General features: G+C 44.0%; 1 protein-coding gene across 50 annotated transcripts in view; it reads left to right on the top strand.

Moving 5' to 3' along the window:
- MAP4K4 (mitogen-activated protein kinase kinase kinase kinase 4) overlaps positions 1-20,041 on the top strand; it is a 185,394-nt gene that overhangs the window by 128,073 nt on the left and 37,280 nt on the right. For all 50 annotated transcript variants that reach the window (XM_089327465.1, XM_051835407.3, XM_051835298.3 and 47 more), the window contains 5 exons: positions 3,188-3,242; positions 4,622-4,700; positions 9,464-9,639; positions 12,078-12,150; positions 13,485-13,695. In XM_089327465.1, coding sequence (XP_089183591.1) covers positions 3,188-3,242; positions 4,622-4,700; positions 9,464-9,639; positions 12,078-12,150; positions 13,485-13,695 — 594 coding nt within the window. The remainder of the gene's footprint in view (positions 1-3,187; positions 3,243-4,621; positions 4,701-9,463; positions 9,640-12,077; positions 12,151-13,484; positions 13,696-20,041) is intronic.

Below are 20,041 nucleotides of genomic sequence, written 5' to 3'. Positions count from 1 at the left end.
AGTTGGAGTGGGGACTTTAACCTCACTCTCCAGTATGGAATGCAGCAACTCAAATAAAACCTTAGATTTTCACTGCTGTGTCCAGTGCTTGACCCTGCTGTCCTTTCTCATGTGAAAAGCACAGTAGAATCAAATGTTCAGCCTTCTAAAAATATTGTTTACAAGTATAGCAATAGCTTCATCTGTGAAGGTTTGGAGCGCTCTTGCTAGAGAATTTACAACTCTGATTTGGTATGCAAATATTTTTAAATTACTAGAGTGACCTCTAGGGACGTGTATCATAATGCACTGTTTTGATCCAAGTCTGAGTTTGATATTCAGACTCAGACTGGCCAAGTTCACAAAAACTTAGGAAAAACAACCAACTGACAGCATCCCTTGCTTTAAGTGAATAAGCCAGAGCGGTTAATGTATCTGTTAATGATATTCACAATTCAGTCTGTGTCTTCAGTGATTTCAATGTTTATTACAGATACATAGCTAATAAGGCTTAGTTTAAGCCTGTGTGGTGCAGAAGAATTTTTTTATGTGCTAAAGTACTTTAAGATACATTATAGACTTTCCACTCTTTAATATGCCATTGCAATCTGTAAAATTTGAAAACACTTTCTGACATATGTAAAATGTTATTGTAACTAAGAAAATAAATTACTTCCGGGGCCGTTGCTGTGACAGAGAGGGTTGAGCCTCACCCTGCAGTGCTTGCATTCCATATGCATGCTGGTTCCAGTCCCGGCTGCTCCTCTTAACATCCGTCTCACTGATAATGCACCTGGGAGAGCAGCAGAAGAAGGCCCAAGACCCTGGGCCCTGCACCCACATGGGAGACCTGGAAGAGGCTCCTAGCTTCAGCCTGGCCTAGCCCTGGTTGTTGTGGCCATTTGGGAACTGAACCAGCTGATGCTCGATCTCTCTCTCTCTCTCTCTCTCTCTCTCTCTGTAACTCTGCTTTTTAAATAAATAAATCAATCTTTTTTAAAAAAGGAAAATGGGCCGGCGCCGCGGCTCAATAGGCTAATCCTCCACCTTGCGGCGCCGGCACACCGGGTTCTAGTCCCGGTTGCCCCTCTTCCAGGCCAGCTCTCTGCTGTGGCCCGGGAGTGCAGTGGAGGATGGCCCAAGTGCTTGGGCCCTGCACCCCATGGGAGACCAGGAGAAGCACCTGGCTCCTGCCTTCGGATTAGCGCGGTGCGCCGGCCACAGCACGCCGGCTGCGGCGGCCATTGGAGGGTGAACCAGCGGCAAAGGAAGACCTTTGTCTGTCTCTCTCTCACTGTCCACTTTGCCTGTTAAAAAAAAAAAAAAAGATTAAAAAAGGAAAATGAAATACTATTATAACATCCGTTAGCTTCAGCTAGGTGGTTTGTCCAAACTGGTATCTAATATGAGAAAACATAGTGAATTTGGTTGTTTGATCTCTCTCTCTCTCTCTCTCTCTCTCTCTCTCTCTCTCTCTCCCCCCCCCCTCTCCCCCCCCTCTCCCCCTCTCCCTCTCCCTCTCCCTCTCCCTCTCCCTCTCCCTCTCCCTCTCCCTCTCCCTCTCCCTCTCCCTCTCCCTCTCAAGATTTATTTATTTATTTGAAAGGCAGAGTTTCAGAGAGGCAGAGAAAGAGAGAGAAGTCTTCTATCCACTGGTTCATTCCCCAAATGGCCACAACAGCTGGAGCTGGGCTAATCTGAAGCCAGGAGCCAGAAGCCTCCTCTGGGTCTCCTTGCTGGTACAGGGGCTCAATTACCTGGGCCATCTTCCACTACTTTCCCAGGCCATAAGCAGAAAGTTGGTTCAGAAGAGGAGCAGCCAGGACTTGAACCAACTCCGACGTGGGATGCTGGCACTTCTGGTGGCAGCTTTATCTGCTATGCCATAGTGCAGTGCTGTCTCTTTAAAAAAACAAAACAAAACAAAACAATTTATTCTGTTTATTTAGTTGAAAGGCAGAGAAAGAGATCCTTATCTGCTGATTTACTTCCCTTATGTCCAAAAGAGCTGGTGGTAGTTGGCGAGGTCAGGAGCCTGGAATTCATTCTGGGTCTGCCAAGCCATCACCTGCTGCTCCTCAGGGTTTGTGTTATCAGGAAGCTGGATCAGAAGTGGAGCTGGGACGTGGGAGTCTGATGTATGGGGTACAGGCTTGCTTGCTGAGCGCAGCCCAACCACTGTGCCAAACCCCTAGCCCGTTGTTTCTTTCTGTACTGAATATCCCCATCCCTGCCTCCCCTTCGTTTCCCTTTTTCCCCACAGAAGGGACTTGCTGAAGAGGCTGGGCCAGTTGTAAAATGTTCTGCCCTCTAGATCTGTGTTTCCTGCCAACTGGAAAGGCTCATTTAGGATCAAGGAGAACCTTAGCAAGATCAGCTCCTGGGAGATGGGTGTGCTTGGGGTTGCCTCACACCAGGGCTGTGCAGCAAGGCTTATCCTGCCGCTGCCACTGTGTTAAGCTGGAGCCCAACCCATTTGTACTCCTGTGGTAGAGAGAACTCCATGAAGATGCATTTTTATTTTCCAACTTAGGTCACAGTTTTGTTTTTTGTTTTTTTTTTTTTTTTAAGCAAATCCTTACACTGAGCAATTTTAGGTAATTCCTTGGTTAGGATAGCATATAAGTGAAAGTATGAATAGACAAAAGTGCCTACCCTCATGGAACTTACATTTGAATGGGGAAATCAATTCAAGTTTGAGGGTTAACTTAGGGAAAACAACTCACAGTTTAGTTTAAGGGTGGAGTACAGTTGCTTGGCAGCGTGGTTTAAATTAGTGATCCATGGTGGATTTTACAAACTCTGTTTTGGACGTTTTATAAAGAATGCTTTCTGCTTAATTAAATTTGAGGTATTAATGTAAAGATAAATATAATGTGGGCCAGGAATCTAAACCGTTGCTTGTATAGAAATGAACAAACGTACCGAACAGCATACATTTCCCTGGTTAGTTAGAGCGGGACCTTTATGTGGGCCATCTTTAGCTTATCTCTAGAAATGAGAGGTTGTCATTAATAAACCAGTTTTTCTTTGTTTTATCAATCACTTACTTGTAAGGTATCCTGAGAATGTGTTTGTGCTTTCAGTTTCCCAATGCACTTTCTTTTCAGCTTATTTGCCAAAGAAATCTTCTATATTTGTGTAAAAGGCCAGCTGTGTAGGTTGGTGGCTTCACAGGTATCAGTAACGTCCTGTTTTATTTTTGCAGAGTGACCTTTGGTCTTGTGGCATTACGGCCATTGAGATGGCAGAAGGTGCTCCCCGTAAGTAACTTTCCTTTTTAGCCCACTTGTTAAATGTAACTTAAACCAGTCCCAAGGCTTCAAAAGAACAACTCCGTGGATAAAGACAGTCCTGGTGGGGCCGTTAGATGCAGGAACTATAAATACAGTGATGTCGTAGATGTAAGAGGGATTCTTGGCAAGCATACTTCCTTTTGGAGACCCCTTGGAGGTCTATAGGCTATATATTTTCTCTTCAGTTGGATTCACATATGTGTCTTGAAAATATGCTCACATCAGATAATAAGCAATAATTGTTCTTTTTACATTTTAGACTTAATATTGAAATTGGTCCTAATGTATGAAATTTTAGTATCACTTAAGTTTTGACTTTACAAATGGAGGCATAAATTTTTTTGGTATTACCTCTGAAATGTTGTGACAGTGTTTGCGTCTTGTTTGGGTTAAATCAGTGAGAACTTCATACAGTTGCGTTTTGATCAGGGACAGTGTGGCCCTGTAGAGAGCCAAGAAAAGTCAGCATTTTCTGCTAGTTTCCCCGAAAAAGGTACACAGGAAGAACACATCACTGTAGTCCTGGTTACTGCTAAATAAATATTTGTTGAATGAATGAAAAATATTGATTGATAGCTGACAGTTAGTTTGCTACAAGGAAATGGGTATTTGCCTCAAACATCATATGCGTATGTTCTCTTGTGTCCTGCTAAGGAATGGAGAAGGGAAGTATTGGTGCCCCATTGTCAGTTTTCTTTCACAATTTGGATAGTGTTGCCTGCATGTCCTGCAGGTAAATAAACACATGGACATGTATATGGCCTCTGGTGACATCAGTGTGTGTGTGTATGCCTGGCATGTGTGTACTGGAGCTAGTCATAGTAGTAGTGCAAGCATTATTCGCACAGAAGTAAGCAACTCCACCTCTCACGTGTTTGCTCTTCCACAGTACCAGCAGTTAGATAATGACCGGTGAACATTTCTGGAGGACATCATGATGCTTACTCTGTTCCAGGCATTATGTGAAGTTGCTCACAAGCCATGTGAACTTAATCCCTACAACTCTATGAAAATACCATAACTTTCATTGTAATCTTACAGATGGTTTAAAAACCTAACTCCTTTAAGACTTTGAATTAATGTTTATCTTTAATTTATGAAGACTTTCCAATTTCTGTTTGAAATGGTATATTCTTCTTGTTGCTCTTGTCCTCCTTGTATTTTGTTTTTAAATGAGACAGTCAAGGTTTACCCTAGAGTTCATAACTAGATGTCTAGATTGCTTCTGAATGAATTGGACAATGCAGTGGGACACAGCATTTGATGTTATTTGTAAGTGAGCCCTAGAAATCAAAAATAAGTAAAATAAGAAGTGCCATACTGACACAACCGTCTCCTCTCCCCAGCTCTCTGTGACATGCATCCAATGAGAGCACTGTTTCTCATTCCCAGAAACCCTCCTCCCCGGCTGAAGTCAAAAAAATGGTAAGCTATAAATTTGGTTGCTTTCTTTCTTTCTTTCTTTTTTTTTTTAAATAATTGTTTCTTTTTAGTTTTACTCTCTTCTGAGGTGGAGTTTTGACCATTTAAATTCCAAAGATCACGAGAGCCAGTGTTCCAAAACATAATTAAGTAGTACCTCAATCTAGCTTGTGAGCAGTTTCCTGATCAGTTCTCTCTAAATTACAGAAGAGTGATAAGTGAGCATTTGAATCACTATGGCATGATTTTAAGGATGGAAGCTCCATTTTAATATTTAAACAGTTCTATGTGTAATATATTACTGTACATCTTTCCATTAAACAGTGCAAAGCTGTGTTGACCTGGAGTTCCTCAGATGAAGGAGAAGTTCAAAATTAATGGAGGAATTTACTGTAACTGTTTTTTAAAAATGGAAGTTAGGCATATCCTTTCTTGTTCCAGAAGAGCGTATTAACACAGTGATCCTTTCTCCTTGGGTGGCCTTCTCCTTGTAACTCTGACACACTGTCAATCCCAAATGTTAATATCCATAGAGGCATGGAGATAATGATGCCTTTCTTTAGGAGCATTTTTAGAATTGCAGTGTTCTGGGCCTGCCCATTAGTTCTTATCTACACCCAACCTCCTCAGAGACAGAGGTACTTCGAACAGTTCATGAAAAGTTTAAAGATAATTTTGGTTCACAAATTTTGAAATCCACACATAATTTTTTGTAATACACATTTTCCATGAGTTTTTATTTTAAGCACCCCACATGAATGAATTTCAGAATTTTTTTTTTTTTTGTACCAAAATAAACTTATCTTCTAATTCCTTTCTTCCATGATCTTTTTGAAGTTCCCTTTTATGTGAGTCTTCCCTCTGTTTTCCTGGGCCCATCTTACTGATGCCCACCTGCCATGAGTTATTTGTTTTCTTGTTTTTTCTTGTTTGAAACTATTCATACTAGTTTTATAGTTAAGGTTGTCTTCTTGCCTCTCTCATTCTGAAATATGAAGAAGATTTCAATGTTAAGCCTTCCGACCCAGATCTGGCCTCTTCAGCTGTTACTGTCTGCTCTTTCCTTCTTGGTTGCTCGTGTTCTGATGTTTCAGGGTCTTTTTCCATCCTGGGTGTGTACACACACACTCTTTCACACTGGGTTGCTTCCTGTGTCTCCCTGCTCCTCACTGCCCAGACATCTCACCAATCTTTTCACACTTTTTTCTGCTGGCAGGATTTTTCTCATTCTTAATCTGTTGTCTTCAACTCCAGATAACTATGGTTGTCTAATTTCATTTACCAGTGTTTGGACAGCTCTTATAGTACCTAGTACACACAGTACAAAGATTTTAGGCCCACTTGTTCTTTGTATTGAGACTTGAGACCTCTGGTGGAAAGCCCCAGGAAAGCCCAATGTGTATGGTGGGCATCACCCAGGACTGAGCTCTAGGGCTTGAGCGACTCGTACCTGAACAGGGAATACTTGCTTTTCCATTTCTTGCTGTCAATCAGATTTTATAATTTTTTTAAAATGAAACCACAGACCATTTCTTTTTTTTTTTTTTTTTTTTTTTTTTAATTTGACAGGTAGAGTCATAGACAGTGAGAGAGACAGAGAGAAAGGCCTTCCTTCCGTTGGTTCACTCCCCAAATGGCCGCCAGGGCCGGCACTGCACTGATCTGAAGCCAGGAGCCAGGTGCTTCTTCCTGGTCTCCCATGTGGGTACAGGGCCCAAGCACTTGGGCCATCCTCCACTGCCCTCCTGGGCCACAGCAGAGAGCTGGACTGGAAGAGGAGCAACCGGGACTAGAACCTGGTGCCTATATGGGATGCCAGCGCTGCAGGCAGAGGATCAACCAAGTGAGCCACGGCGCCAGTCCCCAGATTTTATAAATTTTTTAAAACTTATTTCCCTTTTATTTGAGTGGTAGAGAAGGAAAACTATATGGCGAGAGAGAGAGATCTTTCATCCACTGACCCACACCTCAAATGCCTACAACAGCCAAGGTTGGGTTAGGTTGAAGCCAGGAGTGTAGAACTCAAACTAGATTATCCATTTGGGTGACAGGCTTCAGGTGACTGGCCCATCATTCATTGCCTCCCAGTATGCATGTTAGCAGGAGCTGAGATTGGAAGCAGAGCAGGGACTTGAGTCCAGGCCCTCTGATAAGGGATGTGGAAGTCCCAAGCAGCATCTTACCTACTGCTACAAATGCCCACACCTCTGTCAGCTTTACTGAAGGCAGTCTGTCCTGGAGGAGTTGCTGAATTAATGGTCTCTCTCCAGGGCATGAATTAATTACCTAATTAATGACCACACTCTGATCATTCCAGTACTTGCAGTTTGGGGTTAATCCCTATATGTGATGAAGGGATACAAAGAGACAGTTATAAATGGTACTAAATAGTACTAAATACATGCTTCCTGTGTTTCTCTAAAGATACCACATTCATCCAAGTCCATCATGATTCCCATTTACCCACAGCTTCTGAAAGGACGAGACGATATGACCGCCTTTGTGATCGCTGCCCTTCTCTCCCCAGATGCTGACTTCTGCTGTTTCCAGAGAGGTAGCTTTCCAAAGATGACCAGTGACCTTTCTTTCAGCAGAACTCAATAGCAGATTTTTTTAAAAAAAATATTTATTTATTTAATTGAAAGGCAGAGTTAGAGTGAGAGAGGGCGGGACACACACACACACACACACACACACAAACACACAGACGTGAGGGAGGGAGGGAGGGAGAAGGAGAGATATCTTCTTATCTGCTGGTTCACTCCCCAAATAGAGGCCAGGCTGAGCCAGGTCAAAGCCAGGTTTCCTGTACTTCATCTGGATCTCCCACATGAGTGGCGGGGACTCAGGCACTCAGGCCATCTTCCCATGCCTCCCCAGGTGCATTAGCAAGGGGCTGGATCGAAAGTGGAGCGGCTGGGACTCAAACTGGCATCCATATGGGATGCTTGAGTCACAGGCAGAGGCTTAACTTGTTGCACTTGGCTCCCAATAGTAGATTTTAAAGAATACTTTGTACATTGTTGATGTTCAGATGTTAGTTGGTAGGCACAGTGCATGAGAGTCAACCTTTCTGGTCTGGAAAGGGACTCAGGCCGTTCTATTTTTAATGAGTTCCATGAAGTGATCCTTGGGGCAGCAGAATTTAGGCATCTCTCTGTTAAGAGTATTTCACTGTACTGTGCAGAGTCTTCTGTGCTCCTCAGTAACCACAGAACAAAGCAACAGCTTCTCCTAATGCCTTTGAGGCCCTTTCTCTGAGCAGACACAACTCGGTTTTCCATTCTTCTCCCCTTTTCCTATAAACCTCAGAAAGTGATTCATTGTTTTCCACAATTCTCTGCTTTTGTCCATGTTGTTCCTTTACTCTGTAATCCTGTCTTCTCTCTCCCTCTTTTTGGAGTATCAAATATCCTGCTTTTTCTTGTTGTCTAGTCTATGGTAGGATTTTTTTTTTTTCCTCCTCTGGGAGTTTGATTGTAATTTGTTATTATGTATACTTAAAATTCTTCCACTATGTTTCCTATGTGTATTTCTGATAGAGCCTAACCTAAACATATATACATAACTCTTTGTTGAATTGAAAAAATAATTAAGTTAGAATGGAAATAGTAAGGTGATAGAAATGATTGTTAAAAGCAGTAAATTACTGAAAAGAACTGCATGAATTCTTTTAATCACATTTTTAAAGACTCAGTACCTCATTCATTCAACAAAAATTTATTACATAACCTATAGTGATGTACCACCCTTAGTGTTAAGCATTGCTGGGAATTGCAAAATAGGAAGAAGTTCTTGACCTTTACCATGTCATACCAACAGAATCAATTAAACAGTCAGTTAAAAGTAGGTAGCCTGAGGAGAATTCTCCTGACTGAGGGAATGTTGGATAAAGTGGTGCTTGGTAAGCCTTGAGTCTCAAAAGGCTGGGTAAGGGTGTCTCGACTAGGGTTTGGGCTGGGGTTCACCTTGAGCCAGGCATGGAGAAAGCAGCCAGAATGAAAGTGGCAAGAAGGGTGCATGGGATGTCAGAGGCATTGGCCTCTCCCAGCTGTCGTGTCTACGTGTGCACGTGAAGCATTGATAACTGAGCAGTCAGCTGGTCCAAAGCTCTGGCCGGAACGTCAGTGAGCAGATTCAGGAGCCCAGCAGTTAGGCCCTGCCGGGCTTCGTTTCTCTCTCTGTATCTGTCCTTATCTTCTAGACAGTGGACATCCATCCTCTGTCTGCCTTCATTTTGGCACAGACTTCCCACTGCCCCCTTGCTCCTCCTTTTTAAATGTTCTCCTTTGCAAAAAGGCATTAGAAGATCCTTGGCAAAATCTGAATAAGGTCTGTAGATGAGACAATAGTACCGTCTCTGTTAATTTCCTGATTTTGACAACTATACTGTGGTGAATGTCCTTGTGTTTAGAAAATACCTGGTCCCTTCATCTTGCTTGCTCACAAATATACCTTCCCATGAGTAAGTGATTACTAAGCAATGTTAGATTTAAACACAGCTCACCTTCCTACTGCTCTGTGCAGTGTTGGCAGTGATGTGTAACCCTTGAACTGTGTTAATTGATGTTCCTGGTTCCCAACGGTTCTGAATTTGTGTTTCTGTTCCTCTTGTTATTCCTGCACATTTGTGAAGGTGAATTCTTACTCATTTGCATTCACAGTGAATTTTGGAGCTCTTTGTTTGCAGGCTTGCAAGTGACTGATACTTTGGAGCTGGCTCTTTGTGTTGAAAAGTTGTTGAAGCTTTTTCCTTCCTCTTACAGGTCAAAGAAATTTTTTAGTTTCATAGAGGGATGCCTGGTGAAGAATTACATGCAGCGGCCCTCCACAGAACAGCTTTTGAAACATCCTTTCATAAGGGACCAGCCAAATGAAAGGCAAGTTAGAATCCAACTTAAGGATCATATAGACCGGACCCGAAAGAAGAGAGGAGAGAAAGGTATTGTAATGCCATTTTTATTTTCATCTTTTAAAATTTTCATTGGTAGACTCTTGTCCATTAGAATTGGTCATCATTGTCATGGCTGTGAGATTGTGTCCATGGCCAGTGCCTACATGGTTCACTGCCACTCATTTCAGTGATGTGGCTTAGGGGCTGTGGAGCAGAGCTGTGTGGTGTGTGCCACGCTGTCACCCATTACACTGACATCACAGCAGACGTCTTTGTTCTTCTGATGTCATCGTGGATGTGCTGATGGTGGACCTCATTTGGGTTTTGTGGCCATCATTGTCGGTGTGTTCCTTGTGTTCCTTTCCTGTTCAGTCACACCTTCCTCTGTCCTGCTGCAGGCAGGTGGCACAGTCAGGCATGGGCTATGTGCAGTACCTGACGACTTTTATGACTGCACAGGACGTGCTTGTGCTAGTCACTGAGGGTTCCTTTCTGTCCCCAGCCTTTGTTTTACATCTTTGCACACATTGTGCCCTCCTCCCTGGAGTGCCCTCTGTTTTCCTTCTGTTCTTTCGTTTGACAAGGTGCAGTTTAAGCTTCACTATCATCATTAAACCACCCTTTCAGAGGATTGATCAGTAACTTCATAGAATTGTATTTGGATAGCTAGCATGCCATTGATGAACTTTGTTTTGACACATAAATGTCGAAGACCAAAGAAGAAAAAGACAAGTTCAAGGCAGTGAGAATGGTCTGCATCACACTGGAGGCCTAAACTGAGCTTGCCGTGTGTTCATTTGAATCTCATGCAGTTTTGGTACTTCTAGTTAAGTCATTGGTGTTCAAGGTAAATTCTTTTTCCTTTGATGCATTCAGTCATCTAAGTAGTTAAGCTTTGTATATCGAACCTCTGTAACAGAATGAACTAAAGGTTGAAAATAAGTCCCCTTTTCACCCTTAACCCTCGTTTGACCTGGTAGCCCTCTTTTTTGGAAAAAATTATTTGCATATTGCATCATGACTTATTTGTAGTAGCTAACATTTGTGCCACATTGACTGCCCTAGGTGCTTCTGCAGGGGGGAATGTGGGGTACCTAACTTCCTTTCTTGTCAAGTCACAGTGACCTCTTAACTTCCATATATCCTCAGCCACTTGTCAACAATTAGTAGTTTATAGTATGAAACTCTTAAAATAACAGATTAAAGAATTCCAAAGATGATTTTTGGTTGGGATTTTCCTTAGAAGCTGGCTTTTATCTAAATGTCCTTTACAGTTGTATAGTTTGGATTATCTAACAGAAGAACTTGATGTCAGTATGTAGATTGATGAACTTTCGTGAATTGTACTTTAGGTTCTTGAGACCCTTTTTCTTACCAGGAAACTGGTTTTCATCTTACCTGTCTCTGCCAAGAAATAGAAATGTAGTTGTGAGTAGTGTCTCTCTCTCACTCTCTCTCTCTCTCTCTCTCTCTCTCTCTCTCTCTCTCTCCAACCTCTTCGGTTTGGGTTGCTCTTGCTCTCTTCTTTTAATTTCTTTTTAAGGAATACAAACTTAATGCATTTCATATATATAAATTTAGAAACAGTAATTATTCCTTCCCTCCCTCCTGCCCCTACTCCCACCCTTCTTCCTCCTCCCTCTCCCATTCCCATTCTTATTTTTTACAAAATCCAATTTCAGTTAAATTTATACTCCTAAGAGTAACTGTACACTAAGTAGAGAGTTCAACAAAAAGTATGAAGAAAAAACAAAAACAAACAAAAAAAGGGATGGTTCTCTTAAAGTTAGATACTGATAGTTGTGGAGGGACCGGTAAAGTGGCATGTTACTTTTAGGAAAATGTTGTAAAACCTGTGGAAATAAAAATGAGTTCTTGTTAATACTTCTGTTTAAAGACAGGTCCAAGTAGAACAATTTTGTCTCTTTTTTTGCTGTGTTGTTTCTTTGGTTTTGCCTTGTTTTAAATTTGTGGAAATGTTTGATTTTGTTTTTTGCAGCAGATTCCTACTTAATGACTCAGTTTTTTTTTTCAATACAGTCCTGCTGTATTCAATACTGCTGTGGTCTTAGTGAACCCCTAATTGCTTAAAATAACCAGATTTTCTTGCTTGTTTTGGTTAGTTTGAATAGTTAGCTCTCTTTCTTTTGAATTTTGACATTAAAGTAGACTGTGTATTTGCTTATGCTCCTGGGCAACTTCTTGTTTGTCCGGGCTCAGTGTATCCGATAGCAATGCATCCTGTGTACAGGAATTAGCGCTTCCAGTGGGGAGCAGGGCTAACCAGGGATCTGCCACTGTTCAGTATGGAAATCTGGCGTCTTTCCTTGCCTTCCTGAGTCCTACCCAGGTTCTCTATACACATTTCTATTTCCACAAAGAACACATTGTGTATTTTCTGCCATAATGCTCTTGGAGATGATCGCCTATGTAGGCATGTGTCAGATTGGTGAGCTGTCCCCTATACCTTCCCCTTGTTTTCACAGATGAAACTGAGTACGAGTATAGTGGGAGTGAGGAAGAAGAAGAGGAAGTGCCTGAACAGGAAGGAGAGCCAAGGTAAGGACAAAGCTGCTTTCCAGTGCCCTGCTCCAAGGAGAGATCAAGTTTCATGCTGGTGCAGGGATTTCAGAGCTCGTGGGCAGGAGGGATGACTCTTAAACGACTTCAGAGTGCCTTGCTGTTCCCCGTGCTTTCTCTGCAGTCCTCCCGTCCCACCTCCTCCGGTGGCTCCTCAGCAAGGACAGTCACTTGGCAGCAGATGGGGCTGGGCGTGGAGGTGTGCCTTTGGCATTGATTGCTCTGGGAGGTTTTGTGCTGCCTCGAGGAGTCCAGCACACAGCTGTCTGTTCCTGGGCCAGCAGGGCCTCTTTTGAAGGCTCTGCAGTTCTCCCCACTCCCCGATTTTTTTCCCCCTCATTTTGTCTCCTGTAGTTTAGGGTGTGTTCTCTACTGACCCATTTTATGGTCTATAGTTGGGTTTACCTCTGGCTTTCCAAGGTAGAGTGAAACAGAAAGTAGAGGAGTTAACATTGGTAGCATGAGTCTCCTGATGACCGATTTACCAGGGAATGGGGGACCTTGGGATTCTTAGTAATGGGTTTGCCTGGCACTTGTTTATGCTGTAGCTACACGTGACCAATGCCAAGAGATCTGTGGCAAACCTGTACCAGAGAATGGGAATTTGAAGAGAGATAAGACAAAATATATGAAGAAGCTCTGTAATACCTTAACTATGAGAAGATTTGGATGTAGTTTAAACTAATAATTTTAGAGGAATTTGAACTGACTTCATGAGTAATGTAAATGTTTCTGGATAGGAATCTGATGTGTGAAAGAGGCAGTTCAAGGGTATTAATTGGTTTGCCCTGTGCTGCGGGTGGTGTGGAATTGGAGGAGTGATTCTCAACTGGAGGACCAGCCAAGCACGACGCTGGTGATTGTACCTGAGCACTCAGGAAACGCACTTGGCTCGGAGTGGCAGGGAATGCGTGTGAAGACGGGGTGCTTGACCAGACGGGGACAGGAGGAGGAAGGGAGGAAGGAAGAGTGCCCTGGGACTTGTTCACTGGAGGGGAAGGGACTAGTGACCTGGAGGAAGGTGGTTTCAGCCTTTGGTTTGACAAGACTTTGAACGGATGGGAGAGTCCTGAGTAGAAGTATCTTGTCAAGGCAGCGTGGAGGACAGAGCTTTAAGGTGTTTGCTGAAGGTAAAGGAAGATGTGGGACTGCTGAGCTGTAGATGAGATCACTGCTGTGAGCACAGTTTTTGAAGCCCTAGAGCCGGACTTGGTGACAGACTGAGCACCAACAGAGCGGGGAAGCTGGTGGTGCCTCTCTGGGCGGCTGTGTGGTCTGTGCCCGGCCCTGAAAGCCCCTCCTTCCTCCCACAGTTCCATTGTGAATGTGCCTGGTGAGTCCACTCTGCGGCGGGACTTCCTGAGACTGCAGCAGGAGAACAAGGAGCGCTCTGAGGCTCTTCGCAGGCAACAGCTGCTGCAGGAGCAGCAGCTCCGCGAGCAGGAAGAGTACAAAAGGCAGCTGCTGGCAGAGAGACAGAAGCGGATCGAGCAGCAGAAAGAACAGAGGCGGCGGCTGGAAGAGGTAGAAAAGGGAATTGCCCGTGTTGGTCTCACTCACGGTGGGAACCAGACATGCCAAGGAACATTCTCTGTGGCCTCCAGGGGTGCTGCCTGTCCTTGGCGCAGCTCCCCAAGAGCATGGGAAGGAAGGCTTGTGTGTTGACCGACAGGCCTTCACCTGCCTTGAGGCCTCGGCAAGGCCTCCTCCTTGTAGACGCTTGGAGGACCTGCCCTGCAGAGCATTGGATGCGGAGTAGCTGTGTCCCAGAGATGCCTTCGCCCAGCTTAGTGAGGCCTGTTTGCATCGTGGTTTAGTTTGGCTTGCCAGGCTTGGCCTGGTTTTTCTGCCTCTCTTGTCCTCCAGTTTATGTGGATGTATTTTTCTGAGGCTTCAGACTTTTTTACAGACACATTTTCGTTTGAGTTCCTTAACTTTGGGTGTATTTAAGAAGGAATGCAGAAAGCAGGATTTTGTGTCCTGTGGTGAGGAGGCACATTTTGCTCTCCTGCTCATTTAACTCATTAGTGTTGTTGGCATGGGGAATGTGCTTGCCTATAGTTTGATCATTTTTCCTTTATAGAAACGCATTACTTCCCTGTGCTTCATTCGGCAGTCAAGAGTCTTCTGATTTTGTTTTCTTGACTAACTAAAGTATGTGTTTCACAGCTCAGATTTCTCATTCACAGTCCTTTCTGCTTCCGTTTAATTTGTACACCTTACTGTTCATCATTCTCCTCCAAAAAAGAACCCAATAACAACAAAGCCCTGTGTTGATGTTACCTAATGGAGTTTAATTTAAATAGCAGCACATACTTTTATTGCCAAGTTATGTAACAGTGCGTATTGATGGTTGGCAGCAGTGGGAGGGTGTAGGGGGGTCCTTGGTTTTATGTTGTGTATTTGCAGTCTGAAAACTCTATATACTTTGCCCCTGTGTAGAAGATCCGTGCATAACCAAGGGCCCTGGCACTACACAGATATTGTAAAGATTCCTGCCTGGAGATGACTGACCAGTGCAGAGGAAGTACAGCTCCAGTGACATGACATCAAGCCTTACGGTTGCCTGATGCTGTCCCTCTACCTGACCCTTAATAGTTTGCTTTTCAGTGTCTAAAATGGACAGCCAGGATCACAGGCACTGAAGAAATTCTTGAACCTGAAGGATTTCTAAATAAATAGAAAAAGAAGCTTGTAGGAAACAGAGGCACTGTAGGAAACAGAACTAAACATCTTACATCTGCATACGTAAACTCTTAACCTTGGAAAGAAATGTTATTAAATCCATGAAGCAAGAATATTCAGAAAATAACAAAAAAATCTTTTTTTAAAAAAATTATTTATTTGAATGACAGTTACAGAGAGAGAGAGAGAGAGCACACTATCTTCCATTTGCTGATTCACTCCCCAATGACCGCAATGGCTGGAGCTGGGCTGATTGGAAGCTGGCAGCCAAGTGCTTCTTCTGGGTCTCTCACGTGGGTGCAGGAGCCCAAGCACTTGGGCCATCTTCTGCTTTCCCAGGTGCATTGGCAGGGAGTTGGATTGTAAATGGAGCAGCGGGGACTTAAAGCGGCACCCCTGTAGGATGCTGGCACCGCGGTGGCTTGACCTGGAATGCTACAGTGCTGACCCCAGAAAAAATTCTTGAAATAAAAAAATTAAAACTTCCAGAAAGTTGGGGGTGGGGAGAGATAAATTGATTGGTAATAGTAGAACCAAAGAAAAATAGAGTCAATCCATAGTTTCTAGACTGACTGAAAAGCTTATTAAGTGCCCAGCACATGGATAAAGAAGTGCCAAAACTGAGACGATGACCAAGGGTTCCAAGGAGCAGGGAATCTGTATCGGATTTGGCTCTCCAGACAGACACAATAAATAAGGTATGTGTAGGCAAATGAAGGGGATTTATTAGAGTGATTGGTGTAGGATTAGGACTGCTGAGAAGTCTCCTAGGTTATCTGCAGGCTAGAGACCTTGGGAAACTAACTGGGGGTCTCAGACTGAGTTCAAGGGTCTCAGAATCGGGAAAGCTGAGGATGTCATTCTCAATTTGAGGCCGAAAGTGTAAATGTTAGCAAGTGAGCCACTGGTGTGAGTCCTGGAGTCCAGAGGCCAGCGGTTGATACCCAGTGTGGGAGTTGAGCATGACTCCTTCCTTTCTAAACCTCCAACGGATTGATGGTGCCTGCCCAGATTGAGGCCAGTCCATCCACCTGGTCCACCCAGATTCACATGCTGATCTCATTTTGGAAGCACCCTCTCAGACACAAGCAAAACAAAACTTTTCTAGGTTACTAGGTATTCCTTCATCCAGGCACGTTGACACCAGAGAACTAACCCATCACAGAATCCTTTGTAGGAGCCAGTTCAAAAGCTTTCCTGGGAAGCTGGTGGGTAGAAATGCAGGACGACTGTAGTGTCAAAGAAGACTGAGAACACTCATCTCCACGAATAAACAAGACCTGATTTGTTTAACCATACTGAAAGTTTTATGACACTCTAAGACATTTTCTAGTCAATTTACTGATAGGCCCAAAGAAAACCAGTCAAAGAAACACACTTAAAAAACAAGCGATTAATCACTCCTTGAAAAGCGAAAAGGAAAGTTACTTATCCATGTCTCAGCCATGAATATGGTTTTCGTTTACACAAGAGTTGTCATATGACTGAACTGGGAGCATGAGATGGGATGGAGTAGGGCAATGAATATGCTTTGGGAGCAGTCAATAGGTGGTGTCTAAACTGGAAACAAAAATTAAATAGCTCGATAAGCCTGTTATTTAAAAGAACAGTGTAAATGCTATGAGGAGAACTAAATTCTTGAAAAATTTTTGTGCCTTAGGAGTATGAATTTGGAGTTAGGTAAGACAGCTTGTTTTTGACATATAGTTTATTTTTGACTTTTTAAAGCACCTATTTACTATTTTGATTAAAAATTCTGAAACAAATACAATGGAAAAAGAAAGAATAACCTACTTGTAAGAGCATTTTAAATTTTCCTCTTAAGAGCATTTAATTGGGGCTGGCGCCGCAGCTCACTAGGCTAATCCTCTGCCTGTGGCGCCGGCACCCTGGGTTCTAGTCCCAGTTGGGGTGCCGGATTCTGTCCTGGTTGCTCCTCTTCCAGGCCAGCTCTCTGCTGTGGCCCGGGAGTGCAGTAGAATATGGTACCGAGTGCTTGGGCGCTGCAGCCATATGGAGACCAGGAGGAAGCACCTGGCTCCTGGCTTTGGATAGCACACCAGCTGTGGCGGCCATTGGGGAGTGAACCAAAGGAAAAAGGAAAGACCTTTCTCTCTGTCTCTGTCTCTGTCTCTCTCACTGTCTAACTCTGTAAAAAAAAAAAAAAAAAAAAAAAAAGCATTTAATTTAATTGAGTAAGGTATTCAAAAATTTCCACTGAGCTGTAGGAAGCCCTACCCTCTATGCAGCTGTAAGCCAGCAGGAAATGGATTCTCTGGGTTTCACCACCTAAGAGTTTAGCACTGCCTAAGGGAATGGATGCTCTCACTTAGGGTGACCAGAAAGTGTGTGCCAAGGGCCTGTGATTTCTTGGTGCTGAAGGTGTCAGCAGCTCAGGCAGGTTGGGGTGGAAGGCAGAAAGACGTGAGATGGGCCTGGGTCTTGGGTATGGGTGTAGACCTGAGCTCTTCTCTGCCCCTGGGTGGACAAGGGAGCGCTCAGCATTTCTAGTTGAGAGGACTGGTGTGTGGAAAGTCAGCTTTGACACTGTTTCAACTTCTGAGCTTTCCTCCCTCACCTCGGTTTTTCCCTTGACGCTCGTGTTGCGTGCACGTGCACACATGCACACACGTGCACACATGCTCGCTTGCTTGCTCGCTCCTCTCTGGAGACATGGTGCAGATTTGAACCATGAGGCTGGTTGGAGTGGGATGCTAGACTGTGTCTAGACGATAGCTGGGTGACAGGGTGTGGTGGGCCGCACTGATTCCTTCCAGACAGTGTGGCAGCAGCCAGGACTGTAACTTAGTTGTCTTGTTTTCCTTGTTCTTTTCTTTTCTGGATGAGTCCTTGCTGGTAAAAGCTAAGGTGTCAGCAGAGACAGGGACAGGGACAGGGTTTATTTTCAAATTAAAACTTCCAGCAGCCTGCATGAATAAAAAGAAATGGCAGTAAGCACAGCTCTCAGGTTTTTGGGATGTGTTCAGGGGCATGTGGTGTTTGGAGCAAAGCAGTGCCCTCAGTGGGGTTTTCTTTCTTTTTTTTTTTCTTTTTCTTTTTTTAAATTTAAGGTTTTTATTTATTTGCTTGAGAGAGGCAGAGTTACAGACAGGGAGAGACAGAGAGGGAGTCTTCCATCCGCTAGTTCACTCCCCAGATGGCCACAGTGGCCAGAGCTAGGCCAATCTGAAGTCAGGAGATTTTTCTGGACCTCCCGTGTGGGTGCAGGGACCCAAGCACTTGGGCCATCTCTTCCAGTGTTTTCCCAGGCCATAGTAGAGATGCTGAATCAGAAGAGCAGCAGCTGGGACTCAAACCAGCGCCCTTATGGGATGGCGGCACCTCAGGCGGAGGCTTAGCCTACTGAGCCACAGTGCCGGTCCCTTGAAAGGTGTTTGATCTTACCTCTGATCAGCAACAAGGTGAACCACATACGTCTGACAGAGATGTGTCTACTTATAAGTGGTTGTACTAATTGCATACTTTATAAAATGTAAAATAGCAGTTGTAAAAGGATGAGCTAAAACAGAAATTGTGATTAGTTTTTTTTCCTCCCCTGTACTCGGAGGAATTTTGTGCTCACTTTTAGAGACCACTTATGCAGAGAGAAGTGGACCATTTCAGGTCTTCTCTTCCCACCTTCCACTAGTCTTTTCATGTCATTGCATCATCAGGGTGGGAGGCTGGGTAAGCCCACCTCTTTTGAAGAGGGCTGATCCTTTTAATGTTCACTGATAAGAAACATTTTTTTAAATAAAAGTTTTCCATTCTTAGACTCTAGCCATGACTTCTTGCAAAATATATGCCTTGCACCAAGAGAATTTGCATGGTGAAAATTTCTAGCACAGATTCCACCTGACACACACCTCTTGTGTAGTCGAATCAGGAAGGTGGGGCCCACAGAGGAAGAAGATTGTACCAGGGAAGCACAGCCAGCCTGTGGCCCCTATCCCTGCAGTCACTTCCCAAAGACCCTGTGCAGCCTATCTCCACTTCTGTACATGCCTGGTCAGTATGAGTCTGTGGTCCTCTGCTTCTCCCGTTTACATAATCAGATTGGCTTGGAGCCTGAGTTTCCTGAGGCGATCGGGCATCTTAAAGATGCACACACTCATTGCCTTTCTCTGCTTTTGTCTGAGACTGAAGGAGATTGTGCACCTGTTGCAGTGAGCGGCTCCCTGCCTTCCTTTGCTGTGTTTGCAGATTTTTTCCTTCATCCCTCTTAGTTTATCTTGGCAGGTGTTTGTTCCAGCCAGTGTGTTGGAGCTAGTCATTTCTCATTTGGGAGCCTGCACACACTGTGATTGTCCGTTGGTGCTGGCCGGCTTTTCCAGTGACTGTTCCTCAGAGCTTCCCAGCACTGCCCTCAACAGAGCTCGAGGACAGGAAGCAGCATTCACTCCATGCTCACCCCTTCCAGGGAAACGCTCGTGTGTTCTAAGCTTTAAAACTGGGAATGAAGGGCTGTGCTTTGCAGTTCAGGTTTATCATATGTCTTTGTTGTTCTATTTGTAATGTGCTTTACTCAACAAAAAAGTTCAGAGAAAACATCCCAAGAGCCTTACTTAGAAAACTAAACAGGGCTAGCTAGTGGAATTAAGTAATCTGCATCTAAAGCAAAGAGACTTTGTTTTTCTCAGTTGTTAAAATACAGTGATTTTTATTTATTTATTTTTTTGGACAGGCAGAGTGGACAGTGAGAGAAACAGAGAGAAAGGTCTTCCTTTTAGCCGTTGGTTCATCCTCCAATGGCCGCTGCGGCTGGCGCGCTACGGCCGGCGCATCGCACTGATCCAAAGCCAGGAGCCAGGACTTCTCCTGGTCTCCCATGCGGGTGCAGGGCCCAAGGACTTGGGCCATCCTCCACTGCACTCCCAGGCCACAGCAGAGAGCTGGCCTGGAAGAGGGGCAACCAGGACAGAATCCGGCACCCTGACCGGGACTAGAACCCGGTGTGCCAGCGCTGCAAGGCGGAGAATTAGCCTAGTGAGCCGTGGCGCCGGCCAAAATACATTGACTTTTATTATGAGAGTTGTGAAAATGATTGTGTTCTTGGGTATGTATAATTGTTATAAGTTATATCCCGGTGAAAACTGGTCTATAGTTTTTGCTTCATTGTAGAGCAGTTAAAAGATATGAAATAGAAAGTCTTAGCCTAATTTACTTTGAAAGTGAAACTCTTCAG

This window comes from Oryctolagus cuniculus, chromosome 2, assembly GCF_051225735.1.
Source record: "Oryctolagus cuniculus isolate XC-2025 breed Fujian yellow rabbit chromosome 2, ASM5122573v1, whole genome shotgun sequence".
In the NCBI taxonomy this organism is placed as follows: Eukaryota; Metazoa; Chordata; class Mammalia; order Lagomorpha; family Leporidae; genus Oryctolagus; species Oryctolagus cuniculus.
The sequence above is the reverse complement of the archived record's forward strand: the minus strand, read 5'-3'. Positions and strand labels throughout refer to the sequence as shown.